Genomic DNA, 24,314 nt, shown 5'->3' with positions numbered 1-24,314 from the left:
CTGCTGCCACTTTTCCTCAATTAAACACATGGATAAGAAAGGTACGATATTTTATTCATCAACTTCAAAAATGCCACTCAAACAGATTAAACACTTGGAGTTTGAAACAGCCTTTGCCAGAGTAGTTCTGGGGATCATAAACAAACACACCCTATCTTCAACCGAAGATGGACCACAACTCTCCTCAATTATCCTGAAATGGCCAATGAAATTCTCACATCTGTGACCCTGCATACAGTGTTTACTCATCTCATTCTAGGCTATCTTACCAGTTATACCACCCCACTAGGTTATATAACATCCAGCGTTATCACACCCTGCTCATCTACATCAAATATTGGCTTAAGTATTATTCAACTTGGCTGTGACTGAGGGCTAAGTAAACATCCCATGGTTCAGTATGTCATATCGTGGGGCTGGTCTCTTACATCGTTCTCCTTCAAACTGTTCACATCTTCTGCTGCTTCTGATCACAATATAATCACTACATCATCTCCATCAACGTGATCAAAGGGAACTGTCCTGCAGGATTTATATGCTGCTTGACAATGTGGCTCATCAATCAGGTTACAGATAGATTATTGATATGTATGTATTCATTCTAGGAACTGAAAGTAAACTGACATCTGACTTGATTCAGAGGTTATAATAGTGGAGGAACAGTTTGAGTTTGAATAATCTGTCAACAGGTTATAATAGTGGAGGAACAGTTTGAGTTTGAATAATCTGACAACAGTGACATTTATGGGATGTACACAAGCTTCATGTGAAAGTAACAAGGCCATTACAGGTTGGAATGAGTGAGTGAGTGAGTGAGTGAGTGAGTGAGTGAGTGAGTGAGTGAGTGAGTGAGTGAGTGTAGTTTTACACTGCTTTTATCAATATCCCAGCAATATCACGGCAGGCTTGACTAGCAAATCCTTTAACCATTTGGCTACCTAACCACCCCCCTTACAGGTTGGAAGTGGAAGGGGGTTTAAAGTCATGTTCAATACTACTGTACTCATTTAGCAACGAGTATGAACACATGTGGCTGCCAGAACTAGTCAAGAGTAATGCTGGTTCTAGTTCATGCCACAGTTTAACATGGCTACCTCACAGCATAGTCTGTCTAACAGTCCCTGAACCACATTATTTCCCCTTTCAATAACCTGTGAAGATCCGGGTTAGAATTGATCTTCAGTAACCCATGCTTGTCGTAAGAGGCGACTAACAGGGTCGGGTGGTCAGGCTCGCTGACTTAGTTGACATATGTCATCGGTCCCAATATCATAGATCGATACTCATACTATTGATCACTGGATTGTCTGGTCCAGACTAGATTATTTACAGACCGCCGCCATATAGCTGGAATATTGCTCAGTGTGGCATAAAACACAACTCACATGCTCACTCACTATCAATATTATATATATTTAGAGACTAGATGTTAGTCTACCTCACAGCACTGTATACAGACTGTTGAGTGACTATTCTTGGTTTTATCTCCCTCAGCACGTTTCAGTATGTTAACATGGTATATGGTAATTATGAACATTGTACACATTACCAGTTACAGCTCTGCAGCACAGAGGCACTTCGCGTGACAAATAGCTTCTCGACCATGGTGACTGTTGATAACCAACAATATGAAATAAAGTACAATAAAGTAAAAATGTAAACAGGAGTTCATGTTGTTTGCTAGATATGTGGAATCTACTGATAAACACATTCCAACGCTGAGATAGTATCAAAACATATTTACCTCAACTATCAATCTTTGGTGAAGAATTACACCTGCTGATATTCAAGGTTCTGCATGACGATGAGTAAGTAAAGTTTAACACAGATTTTAGCAATACTTATCACAGCAGGGGACGCCAGAAATGGGATTCACACATTGTTCTCATGTGGGTATGACTATAGTTACCAGGAAAAAAAAATCCGTTTCTGAATGCATACTATTGTTATGGTTTTACATCTATGTCACCAACAGCAGGACAAGAAGGAAGCTATAACTCCAACATTATTGCCATAAGTTCTATGTTACATGACACTAAATTCTGGAAAAAGACCTTTTTTTAACAAAGTATAAAAAAAATCCAATTTGCTTCTCAAGCGTGCTAAGTATGTAATCCTAGATTAATCACTGACATTCCATTCTGGAGCCAGCTTAAACTTGATCAGCCAAGTCAGTAAGCTTGACAACCCAATCCCTATTAAGCATAGAGTTAGGTAGCATGGTATTAAGGCTGTATTACAGACAACTGTTGCTATCTCGAAGGATCTTGTTTTGAAACAGAATTGTCAGGAACATGTCGTTGGCAGATATTCCAGAGTTTCTCATCTATTGAGGGACCTTGACACAAAGCTGGCATAGAACTATAAACAAACAAATCTTGGGCTTGTTGTATAAGGCTTCATTACAAACATATTGTTTCCCTTGAAAACCCCACAACATTGACTTGCTGTTCAATGGACATTTACAGGAACTGTTAGTCTGTCTCACACACCCTGAACCACATTATTTTCCCTACAGCCTAGCCCTGCCTGCAATGCCAAAGCCCTAAATGAAGCAAGTCTAGATTTCCTCGGGTTCTGGATTTTCCATCTGACTGGGGTTCATTTTCACTTTAAATGGGTTTATTTGTTACTATCAAAATTATATATATTAGGAGACTAAGCGTTAGTCTAAAGAACCGTCTGACACTGTCTGTATAGAGTAGTATGTTTCTTGAACCGAGAGAATATATTTTGTCCTACTCATGTCTAGAATGATTTGGCAAGTCTAAACGGCTCAGCTCCAGAAATTAGTGTTTAGTTTTACACAGATTTTAGTTTTACACAGATTTTAGTTATATTCCAGCAATATCACAGTGGGGGATAACTGAAATGGGCTTCACACATTTTACCCATGTGGGGAATCGAACCTGGGTCTTTGGCATGATAGGCGAATGCTCTAACCACTAGGCTACCCCACCGCCCCCACACCAGAAATTAAGGCTTGTTCTGGGCACCATTTGGATTTGATTTCTTGATAAATATATTTTTTAGATACGATAACTTTATTTCTGGGGTAAAATGTCAATTAATGAACTGCTATGCAAGGAACAGCAAAAGCTAGGGTATTAGATTACTAATATTTACAAATTCTCTACAATTTCCATAGGGGTAAGAAGTGCTTTTATATTATGTCCATAATGTTGGAGGAAAGCCCTCGGGGTAGAGATGAATCACATTGTGAGCTATGAGTTGCGATTTGGGAGTCATAACTGGCAAATTGTGATTAATAGTTCGAAGATTTCATCTGTGATTGTACTTGAGACTGGAGGTGCATCATACATGATACTTGAGAAGGAAACCGGGTTGCTAGAATTTGTAGTTCACCATGTCTGAAGGCTGAATGTTTGATGGTGTATTAGTCTGCTATTTCATTTATAACTCAGCCTACGTTTCTAGACCCACGAAACAACAAGAACACAAAACTTAGTAACACTAAAGTAACGTCAGTCTAAGTCACTGACCCACAAGCATGGTCATGGTACAGACAAACCAAGAATCACATTCAGCCTGAATTGTGGATTCGAACCCATGGAGTTATCTTAACCAACCTGACAAACATTTGTAATACTAAGACCAGGGCCTAGATTTTCGAATCTCTCTTAGCACTAAGATATTCGTAAGCGCCATACATTAGCATTAACTTACGACTATCTTAGCGCTAAGAGAGCTTCGAAAATCTAGGCCCAGAACATTTGCTTTGTCTATGAGTTAGCCGAGAATCTCTGGGCCTAATATACACCTCAAGTACAAGTCAGCATAACAATATGTAGCAGACCACATCCTGCAACAATCACGGATTACTGAAGATTATAGTATTTATACCCTAGGCTGTCCTGTAATACTGCATAGCCGGATCTGCCTGCATACTCTGATACACTCCATGCTATATAGCTGATATTGGATCAGAAAGGATATATCTGTACAATGAATACTACTTCTAGATAACTGCATTTCCTCAAACTGTAGTATTCCTAAAGTTGTCTCTATTGCACACCAGGGACTTGCCTGGCTCCATGCCAACGTGATCATCCTTGAAGGGCTAATTAGCCTGAGCTGACCTGAGAGACAAACAAATTAATCATTATTCATGGTTCAGTGATCATCCAGGCCACCATGATAAGCCCTGTTGCATTATCGATCATATCAAACTTACTAGTCAATAATAAATTCCAATGATGATAAATTATGTATACATCAGGCTTTGAAGCATTTCATGAAAACTAAACATTCAACAGTGATGAAATCTAAAATTGCAGGTTTAAAACTGAAAGAAAATGTAAATCATGAAAATGTCCATATTTTGCATTTTCACAGCATACAGCACTCATACTGGATCATATAAGGTCAAACTGTTTGAGGATTGATCTGCACTTTCAATCTGCCATAAATAAATGGACACCTACAATATCTATTATGTAGATGAATATGGAAAGCAATCCCCGAAGGTAATAAGACAGCACGGATATAGTGAACTGCAATTGAGTCTAACTCCACTGTGATTCAGTCACAATTAGCTTGATGTGGGAGTAGAGTCCGAAACGCTGCTGCTCTCAGTTGTTCACCTGGGTGAAATCCACGAGCAGGACTATGTCTCCAAACCAGAACCATCATCAGAGGAAACAGGGACACAGTAACCCATGGTTACTTCCAAAGCAATGCAGCTCAGAGCAAAATGAGCCATCTGTCCCTCAAAATATGAACCAGGAAATTACAAAAAGTACTTCAGTTAATAATGATGATGAAGAGACAAACAGGGGAGGTAAGCGCATGTAACTTTGTTGAAGCCTACAAACAGGTTGGGTACTGATGACAGCTTAAACCAAAACAACCTGGACACATGTGAATGCAGCTATGATCATGTCGATTTGCACAAGTTTTCTGGGCAATAATTTTACTTAAAATCATAATGTCTACTACAGACAAATAAAAAAAACCAAATTGTCCTTATTAAAGACTGTCATCCTAAGATGTACTGTCTGATCATCTGGACATGCATATCATAAGTATAGAATTTATTCAGTACAGGCTTTGAGCAAGGCAAGATGCACCTCTGCCGTAACATTTCAAAAATTCACACTCAAGCAGCTGAGATTCATTCCAAGGCTAATGACATGTTTACTTACTTCATACAGTTTGTATCATCAAATGTAATCCATGGTCATAATTGTTCTCTGCAGCTCTCAAACAACAAAGATGCAGCGAAGCAGTAGAAATTAGCAATGCCATTACATGCCCATACGACAGATTCTCCACTGAGGAAGACTGTTTGATATCCTCCAGGTTTCCAAGGAGAGTTATGACACACATGTTACACCAGACTGAGATCCTAGCTGTGGCACAGACATCCGACTGGCTGTCACATGCAGGGTTTGTCACCAAACTCAGCCCCAGACAAACATGTGCGGTTGATGGGAGCTTACAATGACTGCAGCGACAAACAAAGCCTTCAATGAGGCCTCTGTCCCCTGCCAGCATGTGATGGCCTGAAATCTCTCACCTCAGTGCTGGACATCAAAATAGCCACAAGAATGTCTGTGGTGGTCATCAAAGCTTGGTCACTGACAGAAGGTGCACCGCAGAGGAGGAAGTCAGTTGCCCTACACTAGTTTCTTACAGACTTCAGTTACTTGCAAATTTCAAGTTTGATCTAATACCAGTTTCTTGCAAGTATTATGTCTGATATCATACCAGTTTCTTGCAAGTCTTATGTCTGATATACCAGTTTCTTGCAAGTTATACGTCTGATATACCAGTTTCTTGCAAGTATTACATCTGATATACCAGTTTCTTGCAAGTATTATGTCTGATAGTGTACCAGTTTCTTGCAAGTATTACGTCTGATATACCAGTTTCTTGCAAGTATTATGTCTGATATGATACCACCATCTTGCAAGTATTATGTCTGATATGATGACAGTTTCTTGCAAGTATTATGTCTGATATCATACCTTTTTTTCAAGTATTACGTCTGATATACCAGTTTCTTGCAAGCATTATGTCTGATATGATACCAGTTTCATGCAAGCATTATTATGATACCAGTTTCTTGCAAGTATAATGTCTGATATGATACCAGTTTTTTGCAAGTATTATGTCTGATATACCAGTTTCTTGCAAGTATTATGTCTGATATGTACCAGTTTCTTGCAAGCATTATGTCTGATATACCAGTTTCTTGCAAATATTACGTCTGATATACCAGTTTCTTGCAAGCATTATGTCTGATATGATACAAGTTTCTTGCAAGCATTATTATGATACCAGTTTCTTGCAAGTATTATGTCTGATATGATACCAGTTTTTTGCAAGTATTACGTCTGATATACCAGTTTCTTGCAAGTATTATGTCTGATAGTGTACCAGTTTCTTGCAAGTATTATGTCTGATATCATACCAGTTTCTTGCAAGTATTATGTCTGATATCATACCAGTTTTTTTGCAAGTATTACGTCTGATATACCAGTTTCTTGCAAGTATTATGTCTAATAGTGTACTAGTTTCTTGCAAGTATTATGTCTGATATACCAGTTTCTTGCAAGTATTACGTCTGATATACCAGTTTCTTGCAAGCATTATGTCTGATATGATACCACCATCTTGCAAGTATTATGTCTGATATGATGACAGTTTCTTGCAAGTATTATGTCTGATATCATACCTTTTTTTCAAGTATTACGTCTGATATACCAGTTTCTTGCAAGCATTATGTCTGATATGATACCAGTTTCATGCAAGCATTATTATGATACCAGTTTCTTGCAAGTATAATGTCTGACATGATACCACATTTTTGCAAGTATTACGTCTGATATACCAGTTTCTTGCAAGTATTATGTCTGATAGTGTACCAGTTTCTTGCAAGCATTATGTCTGATATACCAGTTTCTTGCAAATATTACGTCTGATATACCAGTTTCTTGCAAGCATTATGTCTGATATGATACAAGTTTCTTGCAAGCATTATTATGATACCAGTTTCTTGCAAGTATTATGTCTGATATGATACCAGTTTTTTGCAAGTATTACGTCTGATATACCAGTTTCTTGCAAGTATTATGTCTGATAGTGTACCAGTTTCTTGCAAGTATTATGTCTGATATCATACCAGTTTCTTGCAAGTATTATGTCTGATATCATACCAGTTTTTTTGCAAGTATTACGTCTGATATACCAGTTTCTTGCAAGTATTATGTCTGATATACCAGTTTCTTGCAAGTATTATGTCTGATATACCAGTTTCTTGCAAGTATTACGTCTGATATACCAGTTTCTTGCAAGCATTATGTCTGATATGATACCAGTTTCTTGCAAGTAATATGTCTGATAGCATACCAGTTTCTTTCAAGTATTATGTCTGATAGTGTACCAGTTTCTTGCAAGTATTATGTCTGATATGATACCAGTTTCTTGCAAGTATTATGTCTGATAGTGTACCAGTTACTGTCTCATATAATAGCAGTCTCTGACAACTTCAGGTCAGGTACAATACAATGTTTTCTGTAAGTACAGTAAACTACAGTTATCATGAACTCAAAAGGGAATTCGACTAAAATATACAGCAACTGGTGAGAATTTTCATCAACTATATCAGTTCACTGAAGGGGTGGTACTGTAGTCTAGTGGTTAAAGTGTTTGCTCGTCACGCTGAAGATCCCGGTTCTATTCCCTACATGGATGCAATGTGTGAAGCCCATTTCTGGTGTCCTGAGCTTTAACCACTAAGCTACCCAACCCCTCCCTTAGAAGAGAAAAGAAGTTCAACAATGTGACCATTCAGGAAGTTTTAACTGCTGATCAGATATGTCTTTGTCTGACAAGAATTAGGTTGGCATAGTGATATTTATAAACTTGACTAGATCAGCCATTGAAAAGGTAGCAGATAAGCTATCAGAATACAACATGCATACATTCACTGAACTGAATAAACCATAGTTAATAAGTTTAATCCTATTTCCATCTTATTATCACCAAGAATGACATGAACTGTTGTGATAATCCATGCAAAGTTCTTATAACATATATCTTGTATGGTTGAAAAAAAAAGTTCTTTGGACATCCTTATCCAGTCAATTAATCATTAAGCAATAAAACTACACAGTTAATTATTATTTCATGCATCACAAATAGTCCTATATATTCATCTCAATAGTGAAAAAGAATAAGCCTTATTTTAAAACTTAACAAAATTCAATAAATACTGTCAAACATCCATGTAACTTTGCAAAAGGTTTGGTTGAACATTTTGTGAAAGGAATGTTTTGAACTTATCGAATAATATCTTCCATAAGTGGTTTTGTCAAGTTGAGCAAAAATGAATGAATACTTACTTGTTATTATCGAAAGACTTTCAAAGTCCATGATGCTGTCTCCAATACACAAATTGTACGAGTTATTTAGAAAAAATTTACTTCAGCCAGATACTGAACACTTCAGGTTGAAAATACTATGAAACTGACAACTGCACAGGGGTGTTACTTCTTGTTCATCGTTTTCCAACACATACAGAAAGAAATTAACACGGCCATATCCTTGCATGCTATAAAAACATCCACGCTAGCAATCTTCTTAGCTAAGGCGTCAAACACTCAAAACCACTAATTCATTCTCCATCGTTTGGTTCAAGCATCTTTTATACATTCCCAAAGGCTGACAGAATTTACCCTGAATTGAAAACCCACAGAAGAATGACTCTCCGATACTAACAGGAACAGGATGAAGTACATAATGACTTGAAAGCCCTGGAATGACAGCCTGGTGAAAAAAGTTTGAAATTACACGCACATGTATTGAAGGGGAATTGATTTTATGAGGCGCCGTCAAAGACCCTGGGGTAGAGTGGAAAAGGAGGTGATACGTTTCCTTGACGCACTAGTTCCACTAGCTCACAAGAACCATCGGTGCCAAGCCATCATCACCAGGCCAGAGGTCCCCGAGCCATCATCAAGGTGATCAATACGACTTGCTGTCCCCAAATCTGTCCCGGTTGAATCAGTAGGTTTCAGTACTGGTCATCAGATGACCTCTTTATGAGTGTGTGAGTGAGTGTGGGTGAGGATAGGAGGGAGTGAAAGAGTGTGTGTGTGAGTGAAAGAGTGTGTGTGTGTGTGTGTGTGAGTGAGAATGTGGGTGAGTGAGTGAGAATGTGGGTGAGTGAGTGGTCTAACTGCCGAAGAAGCAATTTCAGAAGCATAACCCAGATACACCTGCAGTTAAAACACCATGGCTTTATAACAAGCTTTAGAAAACAGATACACAGTTATGAGGTGAAAGGAATCTCGCCATGTATGTCTTACACACCATGAGCCCCTAGGATGTTTTAGTGATTGACACTAAGGACTCTTGATTATCCACATGGTTGCAGTCACCAGTGCTGACTCTTTGCCTCCATATGGTATCATTATGATATTTCAAATAAAAGGACAATCTCATTTACTGGTAGGATATTGTGAAAGACGGCCCAATTTCAATTGCTGGTACGATATTGTTAATAATGTTAAAACAGCACAATTTCATTTGCTGGTACAATTATGCATCATTCGTATTAAACAAGTGAAAACATTGTATTCTTTCTTCTCAGTGAGGCTGGTAATTATACGATGTCCTCATGGCCATATGGCAATAACAGATTATCTGAATGAGCAAAAGAAATATAAATTGGCAACTGAATTCCGAAGAAAGAATTCATTTGTAATCCCCTGTTCTGTGTGAGAGACTGCTAACAATGAAAACTGAGTTCTGTTTTGTCAATAAAACCATAACTGGAGCATGTCAAGGGATGTCATGACCCTAAACTAGTGCATGAAGTCACCTTCTTTGACATGTCACTGTCAGCACCCTGACAGCGACACTGTGTCACAATGGCTTAACCACTGATGTTAACAACAGATTCATGGAACCTGAACTAACAACAGCATTATTACTAGATCATGAAGAAAACAATGTATACTCGACAAAATAAGTTAAGGATATTGGTATTTTTATGATTGATATTTTATCAGTGTGACAATGAATAAATAGATCATTATTCATAATTTCAAAATTTGCATATATCCCAAACTATTTTTGTCCAGTATATTACTACAGGTATATAAGCTTCTGATCATGCTAAGGAACTTGACCTTCATCTATTCCATTCCCGGGGTAGATATTGACTTATTCAATGCCCTGACATCACCTGTCTCAGTATTTATCATGTTTAGGTTGAGTTTTCATTCCATATTGCCACTATGGCCAGCTGAAGAAAACACTGGGCATTCACCTGAAGCAAAATGCTCCATGTTACAGGTATACTGAAGGTGTAATTCTACGCCACAGTGGACTAGACAATCAGATGACTGGTTATGTGATTCAACAAATCTGCATGTTGCTGAACCTGATCCGTTGGTCCCCTCAAATGAGCAGCAACGGATGCTGGGGTCCAGTTTTAACCCAGGCACCCAAAGAGGTCCCCAATTAGCCATGCTGGTACAAAAGCACTACGATAGAAACTTCAAACCAGTAAAGTTAACCAACCTACATTAAACAACCGAAAAACTCTTTAACAAATGCAACTCTGAAATTAGCCCCAGAACACACTTGACGAGGCAGGTTGCCATGTATAAAGACCGCAGGGCCCTGTAATTGACTCTTCCAATATTGACCCTCTTCCACCTTTGGTCGAACCCTCTTGCTCTCTGTATGCTCTCGCCACCATACACAAAGCACCTGTATAAAGGTCATCTTGACACAGCCATCTCACCACCCTGCACACATCGTTAACCATGAATAATACAAGTAGATTTTCACTTCGGATGGAAAATAATATATTCCATCTTCAAGTTTTCCGTGTGACGGGAAAGCAATTTAATGGTGTTTTATGATGGTGTCTGACATCTGTAAGTTAAATTTAACATCCTGCTATATATCTGATGCTCTGTATGATGTTATACATCAATCACGTCTTATCAGCCCTTCAATTAATATTTCCATGCTATCTAGGACTGTGAGTCATGGTACAAAAAATTTCATTGATCCTGTCTACTGTTATCTTGTCTATGATCAATGTAGATACATACCGAAAAAAGTAATGTTTTATAATATAAGAGATTTTTTTTCAGGACGTGCATTAATCAAAATACACACAGGAAGCTGCTGATCTGATCAGATATTCTTCCATTGATTCTTGTGTATGTCTTATCTCAACACTTCCTTCACTGACACATGTCTAAATTTGGAAATTTAGAAAAGCTAATAGTTATTATAAGTGAAAAAATCAAACAAGTTTATACATAAGGGCTGAAAATAAACCAGTGGTTGATATAATGGGCAATGTCTCACACTATTGGGTTGAGAAGACATGCATTCACTGAAGTGACCATCTGATCCATCAAGCTACTGACCATCTGATCCATCAAGCTACTGACAATCTGATCCTTCAAGCTACTGACCATCTGATCCATCAAGCTACTGACCATCTGATCCATCAAGCTACTGACCATCTGATCCATCAAGCTACTGACCATCTGATCCATCAAGCTACTGACCATCTGATCCATCAAGCTACTGACCATCTGATCCATCAAGCTACTGACAATCTGATCCATCCAGTCGTCTCTTACAACAAGCAGAGATCAGGCCAGAGTTAGTGAGTGGGTTATAACTGTGAGTGAGTGAGTGAGCGAGCAGAGAAGTTTACACTTTGGATCAACTGGTACAGTTTATTCAAACCAGTGTATAAATTCCTGTAGCCAATTCTGGATTTCCATGATAGCAACTTGATATGAGCGAGTGAGTAAGTTTACTTTTATGCCACTTTTAGCAATATTCCAGCAATATCACAGCCGAACCAGGGTGAGCGGACGCTTTAACCATTAGGCTACCAAACCACCCCTGATCTACTTTAAGTAATGTTCCCATCACATTACAGCAGGGGACACCGAGAATAGGCACCACTCATTTTATTCATCATGGTCATATCTAGTCTGTCGTACAGACCCTGAAGCAAATATATCCAAGAAAGCCCACGCAAGTCTAGAAAATGTGGCAAGTCTAGATTTCTTCAGCTTCAGTCTGAAAATGAAGAAAGTCTCAGGGTTCCTTTTCATTATTTTTTTTATTTTTTTACTATGAACTTTTTTCAGTAAGATATGTTCACTTCAGGGACACGTTGTTAGGCTAGGTCATATCCAAAGAACATTCACCATCTTTTGACAACTATCACACCACAAATACCCAGATCAATCCCCTGAGGTATCAAACACTGGTTCCAGTATGCACACTCAGAGATCACAATAAGGATCTCAAAAACATATAAGGAATTTGGGGAACTTCAGCCAGCTTCAACATATGCCTGTGAGCTTCTTGAAAGCAAACAGAAGGTACCAAAAATATATTTTTCCAATCTTTTCAACATGTATTCCTACTTGTGACAACATGTATTTCACTTCGGAAATAGCTGTGACTTCTCCAGGTGTTACAAACTGTGTCTCAGTTGTTGACAGTGATATATACTGATGTTGTCACAGGTGAGTCCCATACAGCAGGGGATAACATTGAATCTTGCCATGTTTCTACTCCTGTCCTACACAACATTTATTTATAACCCAGTCAGGAAAGTTAAAGGAACTTTTAGCAACATTATAGTGGGTGAGTGAGTGAGTATGGTTTTACGCCACTTTTAGCAATCTTCCAGCAATATCACGACGGGGGACACCAGAAATGGGCTTCACACATTGAACCCAAGTGGGGAATTGAACCTTGGTCTTCGGCGTGATGAACTAATGCTTTAACCACCTGGCTACCCCCACCGCCCTAGCAATATTATAATAAAACAGAGGATGACACTAGAGGTAAGCTTCCCATATTGTACTGGTACTTGTAAGGGAATCAAAACAAGAGCATGGGTGTGAAAAGCTAACACTTTAACCAGTTGGCCACCCAGTTATGTATGAAGAACTCCTACACAAGACAGGAATATCAGGTTAATTTCATAATGATATACAACAAGGTGCATGAACTATATTGTGGTAGCCTGTAAATATTTGAAACCCAATGGATGACAGCAAGGGCAACTGTTTGTTAGGCACAAGGACACACAATGAGTTTGGTGCATCTGCAGAAATTTGTTTCTCCAAAAGAAAGATAAATAATGATGACAATGAATGCTTCATTTCATGTCCTCAACATTTACAAACAAAATATTTTTTACAGACCAGGATTTGTGGTTGAAACTTTTCAATATTTAGGCCAGACCAATTTTATTTCTTGTTTTATGGATCCACCTGTCGTACTTTTTCAAGAATAAGAAAAAACATAAAAGTTAATTTTCTCCGCTCAAAAAATAAAAATGATAAGGTTTTATTGGTCAAACATGTAAATTTACAAGAAATTTGTGTTTTGCCCCATATACACTTCATAAATTGCAAAAATTAAAATACTTTTAGTATTTATTTAGTATTTATTTATTTTTATTCTTATTTTTTTTTCCTTCCTGACTTTAGGTTTTCTGAGGACAAAAATCTGTAAAACAAGAAATATAATTGGTCTGGCCTTATGAGCTAAATTATTTTTTTCCAACAAAAAGCTTTTCAAATATATTTCTTACATCACAACATAAAATAATGTTCAAACACCATTCATTGCCTACTTTAAACACGATAAGCAATGACAAGGCATATATAAGATATTCAGCAAAACATGGTTAATTTTCTAGAATTCTCACCCCCACCACACACACAGACACAGTGAAACAAAGACACCCCTCTGTAGTAGATCCTTAGCAGACTGACATACACTGCTTGTCTTGTGGTATGGGATGCTGGATCGGCAACTATGTTCGACAAAGATGCCTTGTGTACAGAGTCTGGACAATGACAGACTGGCTACCTGTTAATGGGGGACACAAACTAAATCCTTAAACAAACGAACATAATGAGATAATGTAGGGAGGAACCTGAGATGATTAGGAGAAAGTTCGTTATCCTAGAAGTACAGGTATGGACCGGTCTCCTAGTCCTATAGAGGTCAGGATGGAGAGGGGCCGTTAGTTACAGGTACTCAAGAACACCTGGACAGGTTGATACAGGTAAAGAATACTGAAACGATGAAGCTATGAAATATGGACAAAAATGCACCTGCAAACTAAACAGACCATGTAGACATTACAATCACTGTATGATTTTACAAATCATAATTATAATATGACAAAAGTGATTTCTTAAAATGACAAATTGATCTCTCAAACCCAAAATGACTTTCACCAGACAAACGGGAAGAATATGCTTAAAAAGCATGTTAGGAAGCACTTTGGCACATCATATGTTACCTGAAAATATATTTCAAAGAGTAACCATGGTAACTGCTAAAATAATTATAAATGTAGAAGTTTCTTTAACATATTTTATAATGAAATCTTAACAGTTTTAGTCTCATTTCCTTCTCAATCAAGGTGACACGTGAAAGGTAAAATGTCTCCAGGACAGTGTAAAACTGATACCTGGAAGGTATCACTTTTTACATTCTGACTAGCAACTAACAAGAAGTCTTACTACAACCCCTAGACACTGCTTGCCCATCAAACCTGCCACAGATAGAGTCGACTTTGTGAAGTGTTCTATCCACAAACCTACCAGATCCGGTGAAGCAATATTTCATCATAATTGCCCTTCAGCTTACCTGTGACACACTGATACATCATGCTAGAAACTTTACTAGCTTCTTCAATATTTTTAATAGCCTGATTTTTTCAGACATTTGAGCATTAGATACATAGCTCTTTTCCATCACATATATACCCTATATAGTTTATATCTCAGGGTCTAACCTGTTTCTGTTAATGACTGTGCTGTCATATGGCTCACTGAAAGAAACATGTACGTTTTTCGTCCGAAAATCACCTACAACACTTCAAATTCATGGATTATAAATAGAAATTTCTAGTCAACGGATTTCAATTTCAGTACATGCTAACTGTCAAAAGTCCATGAACCATGATATCGTCTCCGTGGGCAGCCATTATTACAGTGTTTCCCAGGCTACCCGAACATCCATGGTGATGTCCACCACATATTTCTGAGAAGAGTCAACATGAAGGTTGAACATGCACAGCCCACATACCTTCCTGCTTTGACCCTTCAATCGACCGCATCAAGCGTGACCGACCACTGCTGAGAATCCACCCTGAGGGAACTACACATGGGACAAAGCTGACCCGAACTCTAGCGACAACGCAGGTGACATGGCAGGCAAGCAGGCATATCCTGACCTACAACACTCTGACGTATCATTATGTGTGTAACCTACACAACTTGTACAGTCTATAAAGACCAAACCTATTCTTTGTGTAATTACGATCAGGTGTCGCGGGAATCATGGACCGCTGAAGTGGGTGGGGCACGGACAAAGGATTGCCATAAACGGCCTTGACCTTTATGAACTAACTGTAAAAAATATCCCTAATTAGACATGACAAGTTCTATTTCAGCTCTGAGCTTAAAAAAAAAGCATTTGTTATGTGAGGACAAATGAAGCTAGACTATGGATGCGAAGGTTAAACCACAATCAAAATTGATATTTCAAAGAAGAACGTTAAGCAGCTTTTCTTCTCAGCAACTCATACCGAAGGCGTGTTCCTATAGTAGCATTTATCCAAGCAATTTTATTGCAACTGCCAAAATAGAAAACATATAGAAAAAAAGTCTAGGTGCTAAGTCAGAAATATTTTGACAAACTCTATATCATAGTTGAAAAGACTAAATTAAAGTAATTTTCTTACTTCCTCATCAGATTCAACATATTCATGGAAGGTTTCTACATGGAATTCTGACACATTAAAGAAAAACAGATAACAATTGATTTAGCATGAGATGTACTTCCTGATTTGAGCTAGTACCTTCACGTAACCTGTCTGTTGTGTTTTAAAGATTGCTGTTTGTCAGGGTGATGGGACCATGCATTAGCAGTCGGACCTCCATTCCACAATAATATTACAGCCCTAATGGTGTCGGATGCCTGAAACAGGCCACACAAGATGAGAACCAAACCCAGATATTTAGTTTAGTGTGGGGGCGGTGGGGTAGCCTAGTGGTTAAAGCGTTGGCTCGTCACGCCGAAGACCTGGGTTTGAATCCCCACATGGGTAAAATGTGTGAAGCCAATTTCTAGTGTCCCCCGCCGTGATGTTGCTGGAATATTGCTAAAAGCGGCGTAAAACCAAACTCAGTCAGCTTAGTGTGACAAGCTACTGCCCAGCCAGAAGGCCATCCTCCCTCCCAGCTGTATACTAGGAGTGGAGATAAAACCTGGACATATACCTTACATCAGTGCAGTGTGACTGGACAATAATTCACCTTGACCAATAATTGCCAACAGTGACTGGATTCATTCATGATGAACACACAATATACAAGAGTACCTCAAGGCATAATATGTTGTAAAACTCTATCATTACTTCTGGTCCATACAATGCTTCATGCTCATCATACAAAAAAAGTAAATCTTATGTACAAATGTTGTTTTTGCCATCCTTCTCAAATGTTTATATGTCAACCTTTTTATATTTTTTTTTAATTGGACAAATTTGACTACTATCCCGCATTTCAACTCCATTCTATACAAGTTTGGACATACACCCTACAGCCCTCAATCCTGAACTCATGCAATCATGTTATTTGTGTAGGCCTGGGTTCAAATACAAACTACCAGTAGTAAAGGAATAGGATCTGAAATGAAATAATACATAAAAAGTAAACTATACAACATTGATACAATGTATGAGGTTGATCCAGCACAAGAGTTTTTGTTAGTCCTGAACATAAACTTTGTGGGCAACAGATGACAGTAATAGTATAGACCATATTTCTTAGCATTATACCTGGTGCCTTAGACAGGTGTTCACAGGTATAATAATTATACATGTAAACTACATCTTTGGAATGTCAGGTGAGGTGAGTTGAGTTAGTTCCAACATGTTCCAGGGAGGTCCCAAGGGTATGACGCAACTGACACATGAAAAATAATGCATTCCAAAACAATACCTGAACACACCTGTAATCTCCCCATTCAACTAACCGTGTGATCAGTTTGCAATTAGCACCTGTCTGCCACTGTTGTGTAGCCCAGGCTGAGCACCAAGCTGTCCGGTGAGTCAGACAGACCAGGACTTACACATGTCGGCAACAATCCCTCCACTGGGTGTGGAACAGCCATTTCTCAACCCTACCTGACCATACACAACCAAAACAAACAACCCAGAAACTCAGTCTTCAACTCACTTTGCTGGTTCTTGGGTCGCTTTACTCTCAGACAGATGGACTTTGATCGGATGCACTGTGGAGAGAAATGAGAGAGTGAGAGAGGGGCCCAGCTGGATTGAAAACCGATGGGGGACATTAGACAGGCAGGCCATTACCAAACTTTCTCACCTGAGTGCTCTCACAGTCATGGCAAGGAAGACTCACCTGGATAAAAGTTGAAGTCCAAACACACAAACAAAGTATCCAAACTCCTTTAAAAGTGTCTTGTATTGTCCATTTAGTATCCTGAGAGAGACCTAGAGGTAACAGGCTTCTATCAAGTCCATGTTTCTGTCAACCCTCTCCTGCTTTGCTCCCTGTAATCACCATTCAGCTATGCCAATAATTCAACATGGCGGATACCCAAAGTAGGTCAACCAGAGTGCCCCTTGCAGCATGCACAAAGGTAAACAGGGAGGGGGTGGGGAAAGCAGCGTTGCCTCAGCTCCCACTCACTTGTCAGGGACAGGTAGTTGGGGTGGGGGAGAGGGAGGGAGGTAGCTGACATTAGCTCCAAAGAGAAAATTACCATCAGCCAATAGAAACACTGTAAATATTTACTTGCCTGTTCTAAATCTAAGCCTCTGCCTAAGGTCATAAAATCTTTTGATCTTTAGAATGGGCTAAAAGTCACTCACTTTCCTGGTTAAGTCTGAGGACCAACCTCTGAAGCATGCATCCCTTTAAATTGTTAAAAAATTTGAGTTAAAGAGAAATTCCAGCCTGCAAGCTGAAAGGTGTGTAAGCCTGTCACGGCACTAGGAAAGCAATGCAGTTACATAGGTTATTGACTATAAACAGTGTTTGATAACACATTGATTGGAAGCAGATGTTGCTTTGTAATATTTGCTTTGCATCCATATATTCAACAAATAGAAATCTGGTACTGTGTACCTCCTGACCATAAGAAAATATACAATATGTATAAAGTAATCCATAATATGTTTATTTTAAATATTTTTCAATAAAATCTAAATCCAATGACAAAAAAATCAAATATTTTCTAAAGATCTTTTTCAATCTGTTGTTATCTCAAAATAATCACAGCCTAAATTTCCCATAATACAAACTAAACAGAATAATCCATAATATCCATTCATTTACTGCGAATATTGGTTATAAACTCCAAAACCAAACAAAAAGTTATTCAAAAATGTGTTACAGATTTTTTTTTAATTGGTTATTATCTCAGATTAATCACAGCTGAAATATGACATTATACAAATGAAATATATTTACAACAGGTGTTACAACATTGATAGTTCTCTGATGGCTTTAAAAAAGATTATTACATAAATCAGAATTAATGAAAAGAACACTGGAAAACTACTAAAGCCTGATGAGGAAAATAGTACAACCTGTAAATACTTCATTCATAGGGCCAGTATTAACACATTCTTTAAGTCGAGTACAAAGCTTCTCTCCCTATCAAGTGACATGCCCTACTGGATGAAGAAGAACAATTAACTTAACCCTTTGTGAACAGCTTAACTCTCAGTCCTTCAGCAACATGACCATACATGTTCTCGTCTATTAAGTCTTCAGAATTATATTTTTATTATTTTGTTACTTCAAATAACTTGTGTTCATAGACAGTACACATCAGATCTTGATGTATTGAATTTAGAAAGTTAACTATCTTTAATAATGAAATATACAACTTTATGGAACTTCTTGTTTATTGTGTTTTAGCTTGATAACGATGTAAGAATCTACATTGAAACATCGCTTAACGCAATAAACAAGAAGTTGTCATCCATAAAGTTGTATGTTTCATTTTTGACTCACCAACTTCTAGAATGCTGATCAAACAATTAACTATCTTTTTCCTATATTTTGATATTATAATATAGGATGAAATATTGATGAAAAATATCAACTTGACTAAAATTTGTGTATATGAATAGAGGTGATTTTTCTGACATCTGTTCTTCTCAAGACTGCATTGAGTGGAAATGATAAGCATCTCGCCTTTAAAAGTGAACGTTGCTAGCCATTTATCTCTAATGTGTCATGCTTCTTGCAAGTTTTGTGCACTTTAAAAAATGAGCTTGGTTGCATTTCCTCAACCATTTTAACACACTCTTTCTCTGGTTCAACTACAAAAATTAATTCACAAAATTACAAGTAAAAAATATACTGCTTTTGCCTCACCAAATTACTAAACCTGTCAAAAATATATCTGCTATTTTTTGCCTCTGACCTACCTATTCACCCACCAGTATATTTCCAAATGATCCACCTAACCTACCTGTCAACCAGCCTATCTGGACCTACCTGTTCACACACCTACCATCCACCAATCCTCTACCATCCACCAGCCTATCTGACCTACCTGTTCACCAACCTATCATCCACCAGCCTATCTGACCATCCTATCTACCTGTTCACCAACCTATCACCAGCCACCAGCCTAGCCTATCTGACCCACCTGTTCACCAACCTATCATCAACCAGCCTAACTGACCACCTAGTCACCCACCTATCATCCACCAGCCTATCTGACCTACCTGTTCACCAACCTATCATCCACCAGCCTATCCAACCTACCTGTTCACCAACCTATCATCCACCAGCTTATCTGACCTACCTATTCACCCACCTATCATCCACCAGCCTATCTGACCTACCTGTTCACCAACCTGTCATCCACCAGCCTATCTGACCTACCTGTTCACCCACCTACCATCCACCAGCCTATCTGACCTACCTATCACCCACCAGCCCATCTCATCTGACCCACCTACCATCCACCAGCCACCTACCACTCACCTCACCACCAGCCTATCTGACCTGTTCACCCACCTACCATCCACCAGCCTATCTGACTGTTCCACCTATCATCCACCACCCTATCTGACATCCACCAGCCTATCTGACCCACCTGCATCATCACTATTCACCCACCTATCATCCACCAACCTATCATCCACCAGCCTATCTCACTCCACCTGTTCACCCACCAGCCTATCTGACCCACCTATCATCCACCAGCCTATCTGACCACCTATTCACCCACCATCATGACCCACCACCTGTTCACCCACCTATCATCATCACCAGCCTATCTGACCTGTTCACCCACCTACCTACCATCCATCCACCAGCCTATGACCTACCTGTTCACCTGACCCACCTGTTCACCCACCTACCATCCAGCCCACCAGCCTATCTGACCTACCTATTCACCCACCAGCCTATCTGACTCACCTGTTCACCCACCTACCATCCACCAGCCTATCTGACCTACCTGTTCACCCACCTACCATCCACCAGCCTATCTGACCCACCTATCACCCACCAGCCTATCTGACCTACCTATTCACCCACCTACCATCCACCAGCCCAGCCTATTCACCCACCAGCCTATCTACCTGTTCACCCACCTACCATCCACCAGCCTAGCCTATCTGACCCACCTGTTCACCCACCTACCATCCACCAGCCTATCTGACCCACCTGTTCATCCACCACATCCACCAGCCTATCACTCACCTATTCACCCACCTACCATCCACCAGCCTATTCTGACTCCTACCTGTTCACCCACCTATCATCCACCAGCCTATCTGACCCACCTGTTCACCCACCTATCATCCACCAGCCTATCTGACCCACCACCTATTCAGCCCACCTATTCATCCACCAGCCTATCTGACCTACCTGTTCACCCACCTACCATCACCATCCAGCCTATCTGACCCACCTATCATCCACCAGCCCATCTGACCCCAGTTCACCCACCTACCTATTCGACCCACCTGTTCACACACCTGTCATCCACCAGCCTATCTGACCTACCTGTTCACCCACCTACCATCCTGTTCACCATCCACCAGCCTATACCTGTTCACCCACCTACCATCCACCAGCCTATCTGACCCACCTATTCACCCACCTACCATCCACCAGCCTATCTGACCCACCTCACCACCCACCAGCCATCTGACTCACCTATTCACCCCACCTAGCCCATCCACCCACCAGCCTATCTGACTATCACCTGTTCACCCACCACCACCACCACCAGCCTATCTGATTCACCCCTGTTCCACCAGCCTATCCTGACCCACCTACCATCCACCAGCCTATCTCCACCTATCAGCCCATCTGACCCACCTATCATCCACCAGCCCATCTGACTCTGACCCTATTCACCCACCTACCATCCACCAGCCTATTCATCCACCAGCCTATCTTCACCCACCTATCATCCACCAGCCTATCTGACCCACCTACCATCCACCAGCCTATTCTGACCCACCTGTTCACCCACCTATCATCCACCAGCCTATCTGACCTACCTGTTCACTAGGGGTGGTTATTGCAGAGAATTTTCATATTGCGATATATTGCGATGCGGAAGCATATATTGCGATATGTATTGCACTATATTGCAAGAATTATTTTTTTAACAAAAACTATTTATAATCGAGTTAATGCTTGATTATAAAGCAAAAACACAACAAAATCACTATGATTGATTAACCTTTAATAAAAACTTTTAAATCATGACAAAATAAAAATGTAAGTAACATTTGGCACTAATGTAACAGGGAAAAGAACAATTAAAAAACGGAAATATCCGAAGATTTCCGAGTGTTACTAGGTTTTCCGAATGCATGTCAAAATACCGGTTTTCGATCAGCGAGTATTGCAAAACGTATCGTTTTCATGTCTAAACCGGTTATATTGAGCAGCCCTACTGTTCACTCACCTATCATCCACCAGCCTATTTGACCCACCTGTTCACCCGACTATCATCCATCAGCCTATCTGACCTACCTATCATCCACCAGCCTATCTGACCTACCTGTTCACCCACCTACCATCCACCAGCCTATCTGACCCACCTACCATCCACCAGCCCTTCTGACCCACCTGTTCACCCATATCACCCACCTACCAGCCCATCTGATCCACCTGTTCACCCACGCTACCATCTACCTGCCTATCTGATCCACCTACCATCCACCAGCCTATCTGATCCGGCTACCATCTACCTGCCTTTCTGACCCACCTGTTCACCCACCTACCATCTACCTGCCTTTCTGACCCACCAGCCTATCTAACCTACATGTTAACCAACTTACCATCTACCTGCCTATCTGACCAACTACCTGCCTATCTGACCATCTACCTGCCTATCTGACCAACTACCTGCCTATCTGACCATCTACCTGCCTATCTGACCATCTACCTGCCTATCTGACCAACTACCTGCCTATCTTACTTACCTGTTAACCAACCTACCATCTACCTGTCCATCTGACTTACATGTTCACCCACCTATCATCTACCTGCATATCTGATGAACATGATGACTTATGAGTGGCTATGTATACAGCCTTCCCATCTACCTACTGGTCTCACTGACCCACCTCAGAGTGAACGTGACAACTTACAAGTAGCTATGTATACAGTCAGACAGTCTCGCAGTTAACCTCAACTATCTATCTACCCCACCTACCACATATCTGCCCCACCTACCACATCTCTACCCCACTTCCCTGCACACTGATCTGCCAGACCCACCTGGTGGATGAATGCGATGACCTCTGTGTGGCTACAGTTCTCCACATTCTTGCTGTTGACTTCGATGATCTCATCCCCCACCTCCAGCTCTGCTCGGTCTGCTGGGGAACCTACAACATGGACACCATCAAACTCAAGCAAAATGTCAGACAATCAAGCATACAGTCCACTGAAGTGTCCACACACGTCTGCTGATATAAAACATTAAATATAATACAACATTCATCCAGCTTTGTCTTTCTTACTAAAAATACACCTCTTTTAAATGCGATAAACTAAACAAGTGTAATATACTAGCAGGTGCAGTAGGAACAGATAATTAAAATGAGAAAGAGCCCCAGTGAGCTCGGAGATCCTGAAACTAAATAAAATATGCTTCCTTCATGAAAAGTGTTTGAATTGTGCTAGGGGCTGGACGGAAGGGAAACGTAATATGGCTCAGGGACTGTGAGTCTGGCTGAACTCAATGACAAACTTGACAAGTGTGTTGGGAGGGTCCATGGAGTTATCTCCCTTGACCACCACAAGGATAATTGGTTAGAAATCACTGTTAATACACTTGCCAACAACAATTAAAGTAAAATCTCATAAACTATTTTGCTTACAATTACATTTTATATCTACCATAAATATTTATGAAATGGGCAGTTGCTTTCAACATGACACCTAAAATACTAGGTTACTCCCTCACACCATGTTTAATGTAGCTGGCTTGTATTTAGATCTACACGATGAGACAAGCATGGGTTATTGGAAGACTAGTCTGTAAAATGATACAGTCAGTGAGACACATTTGAAGCATTTAGCGTTAGCCTTAATGGAATGTATGTAATGTGATATGTATGAGATACTGAGAGGACACCTGTATTAGAATCTACACAATGAGATGAGCATGACTGACTGACTGAGTTTGGTTTTACGCCGCTTTTAGTAATATTCCAGCAATATCACGGCGGGGAACACCAGAAATGGGCTTAACACATTGTGCCCATGTGGGGAATCGAACCCGGGTCTTCGGCGTGACGAGCCAACGCTTTAACCACTAGGCTACCCCACCGCCCCAGATGAGCATGAGACGTTGAGAGATAGTAGCAGCCTATGTTACAATCTACATAATGAGTGAGTGAGTTTAGTTTTACGCCGAACTCAGCAATATTCCAGCTATATGGCGGCGGTCTGTAACTAATCGACTCTGGACCAGACAATCCAGTGATCAACAGCATGAGCATCGATCTGCACAATTGGGAACCGATGACATGTGTCAACCAAGTCAGTGAGCATGACCGCCCAATCCCATTAGTCGCATCTGACTGACTGAGTATGGGCCGTTTATAGCAATAATCCAGCAATATCCGGTGGGGAACCAGAAATGGGCTTCACAAATTGTACCCATGTGGGGAATCGAACCAAGTGACGCATAACGCTTTAACCACTAGGCTACCCCACCGTCGCCATCGCCTCTCTACA

The 24,314-nt window shown here is 40.0% G+C and overlaps 1 protein-coding gene across 1 annotated transcript in view; it reads right to left on the bottom strand.

Annotated features, from left to right (window-relative positions):
- Nucleotides 1-24,314, bottom strand: part of LOC124280027 (protein PALS1-like) — a 68,635-nt gene that overhangs the window by 40,678 nt on the left and 3,643 nt on the right. The window contains 2 exon segments of the mRNA XM_046715906.1: nucleotides 17,292-17,346; nucleotides 22,848-22,957. Coding sequence (XP_046571862.1) covers nucleotides 17,292-17,346; nucleotides 22,848-22,957 — 165 coding nt within the window.

The sequence above is a fragment of the Haliotis rubra genome, unplaced genomic scaffold, assembly GCF_003918875.1.
Source record: "Haliotis rubra isolate DU_JTF1 unplaced genomic scaffold, ASM391887v1 Scf26, whole genome shotgun sequence".
Taxonomy (NCBI): domain Eukaryota; kingdom Metazoa; phylum Mollusca; class Gastropoda; order Lepetellida; family Haliotidae; genus Haliotis; species Haliotis rubra.
The sequence above is the reverse complement of the archived record's forward strand: the minus strand, read 5'-3'. Positions and strand labels throughout refer to the sequence as shown.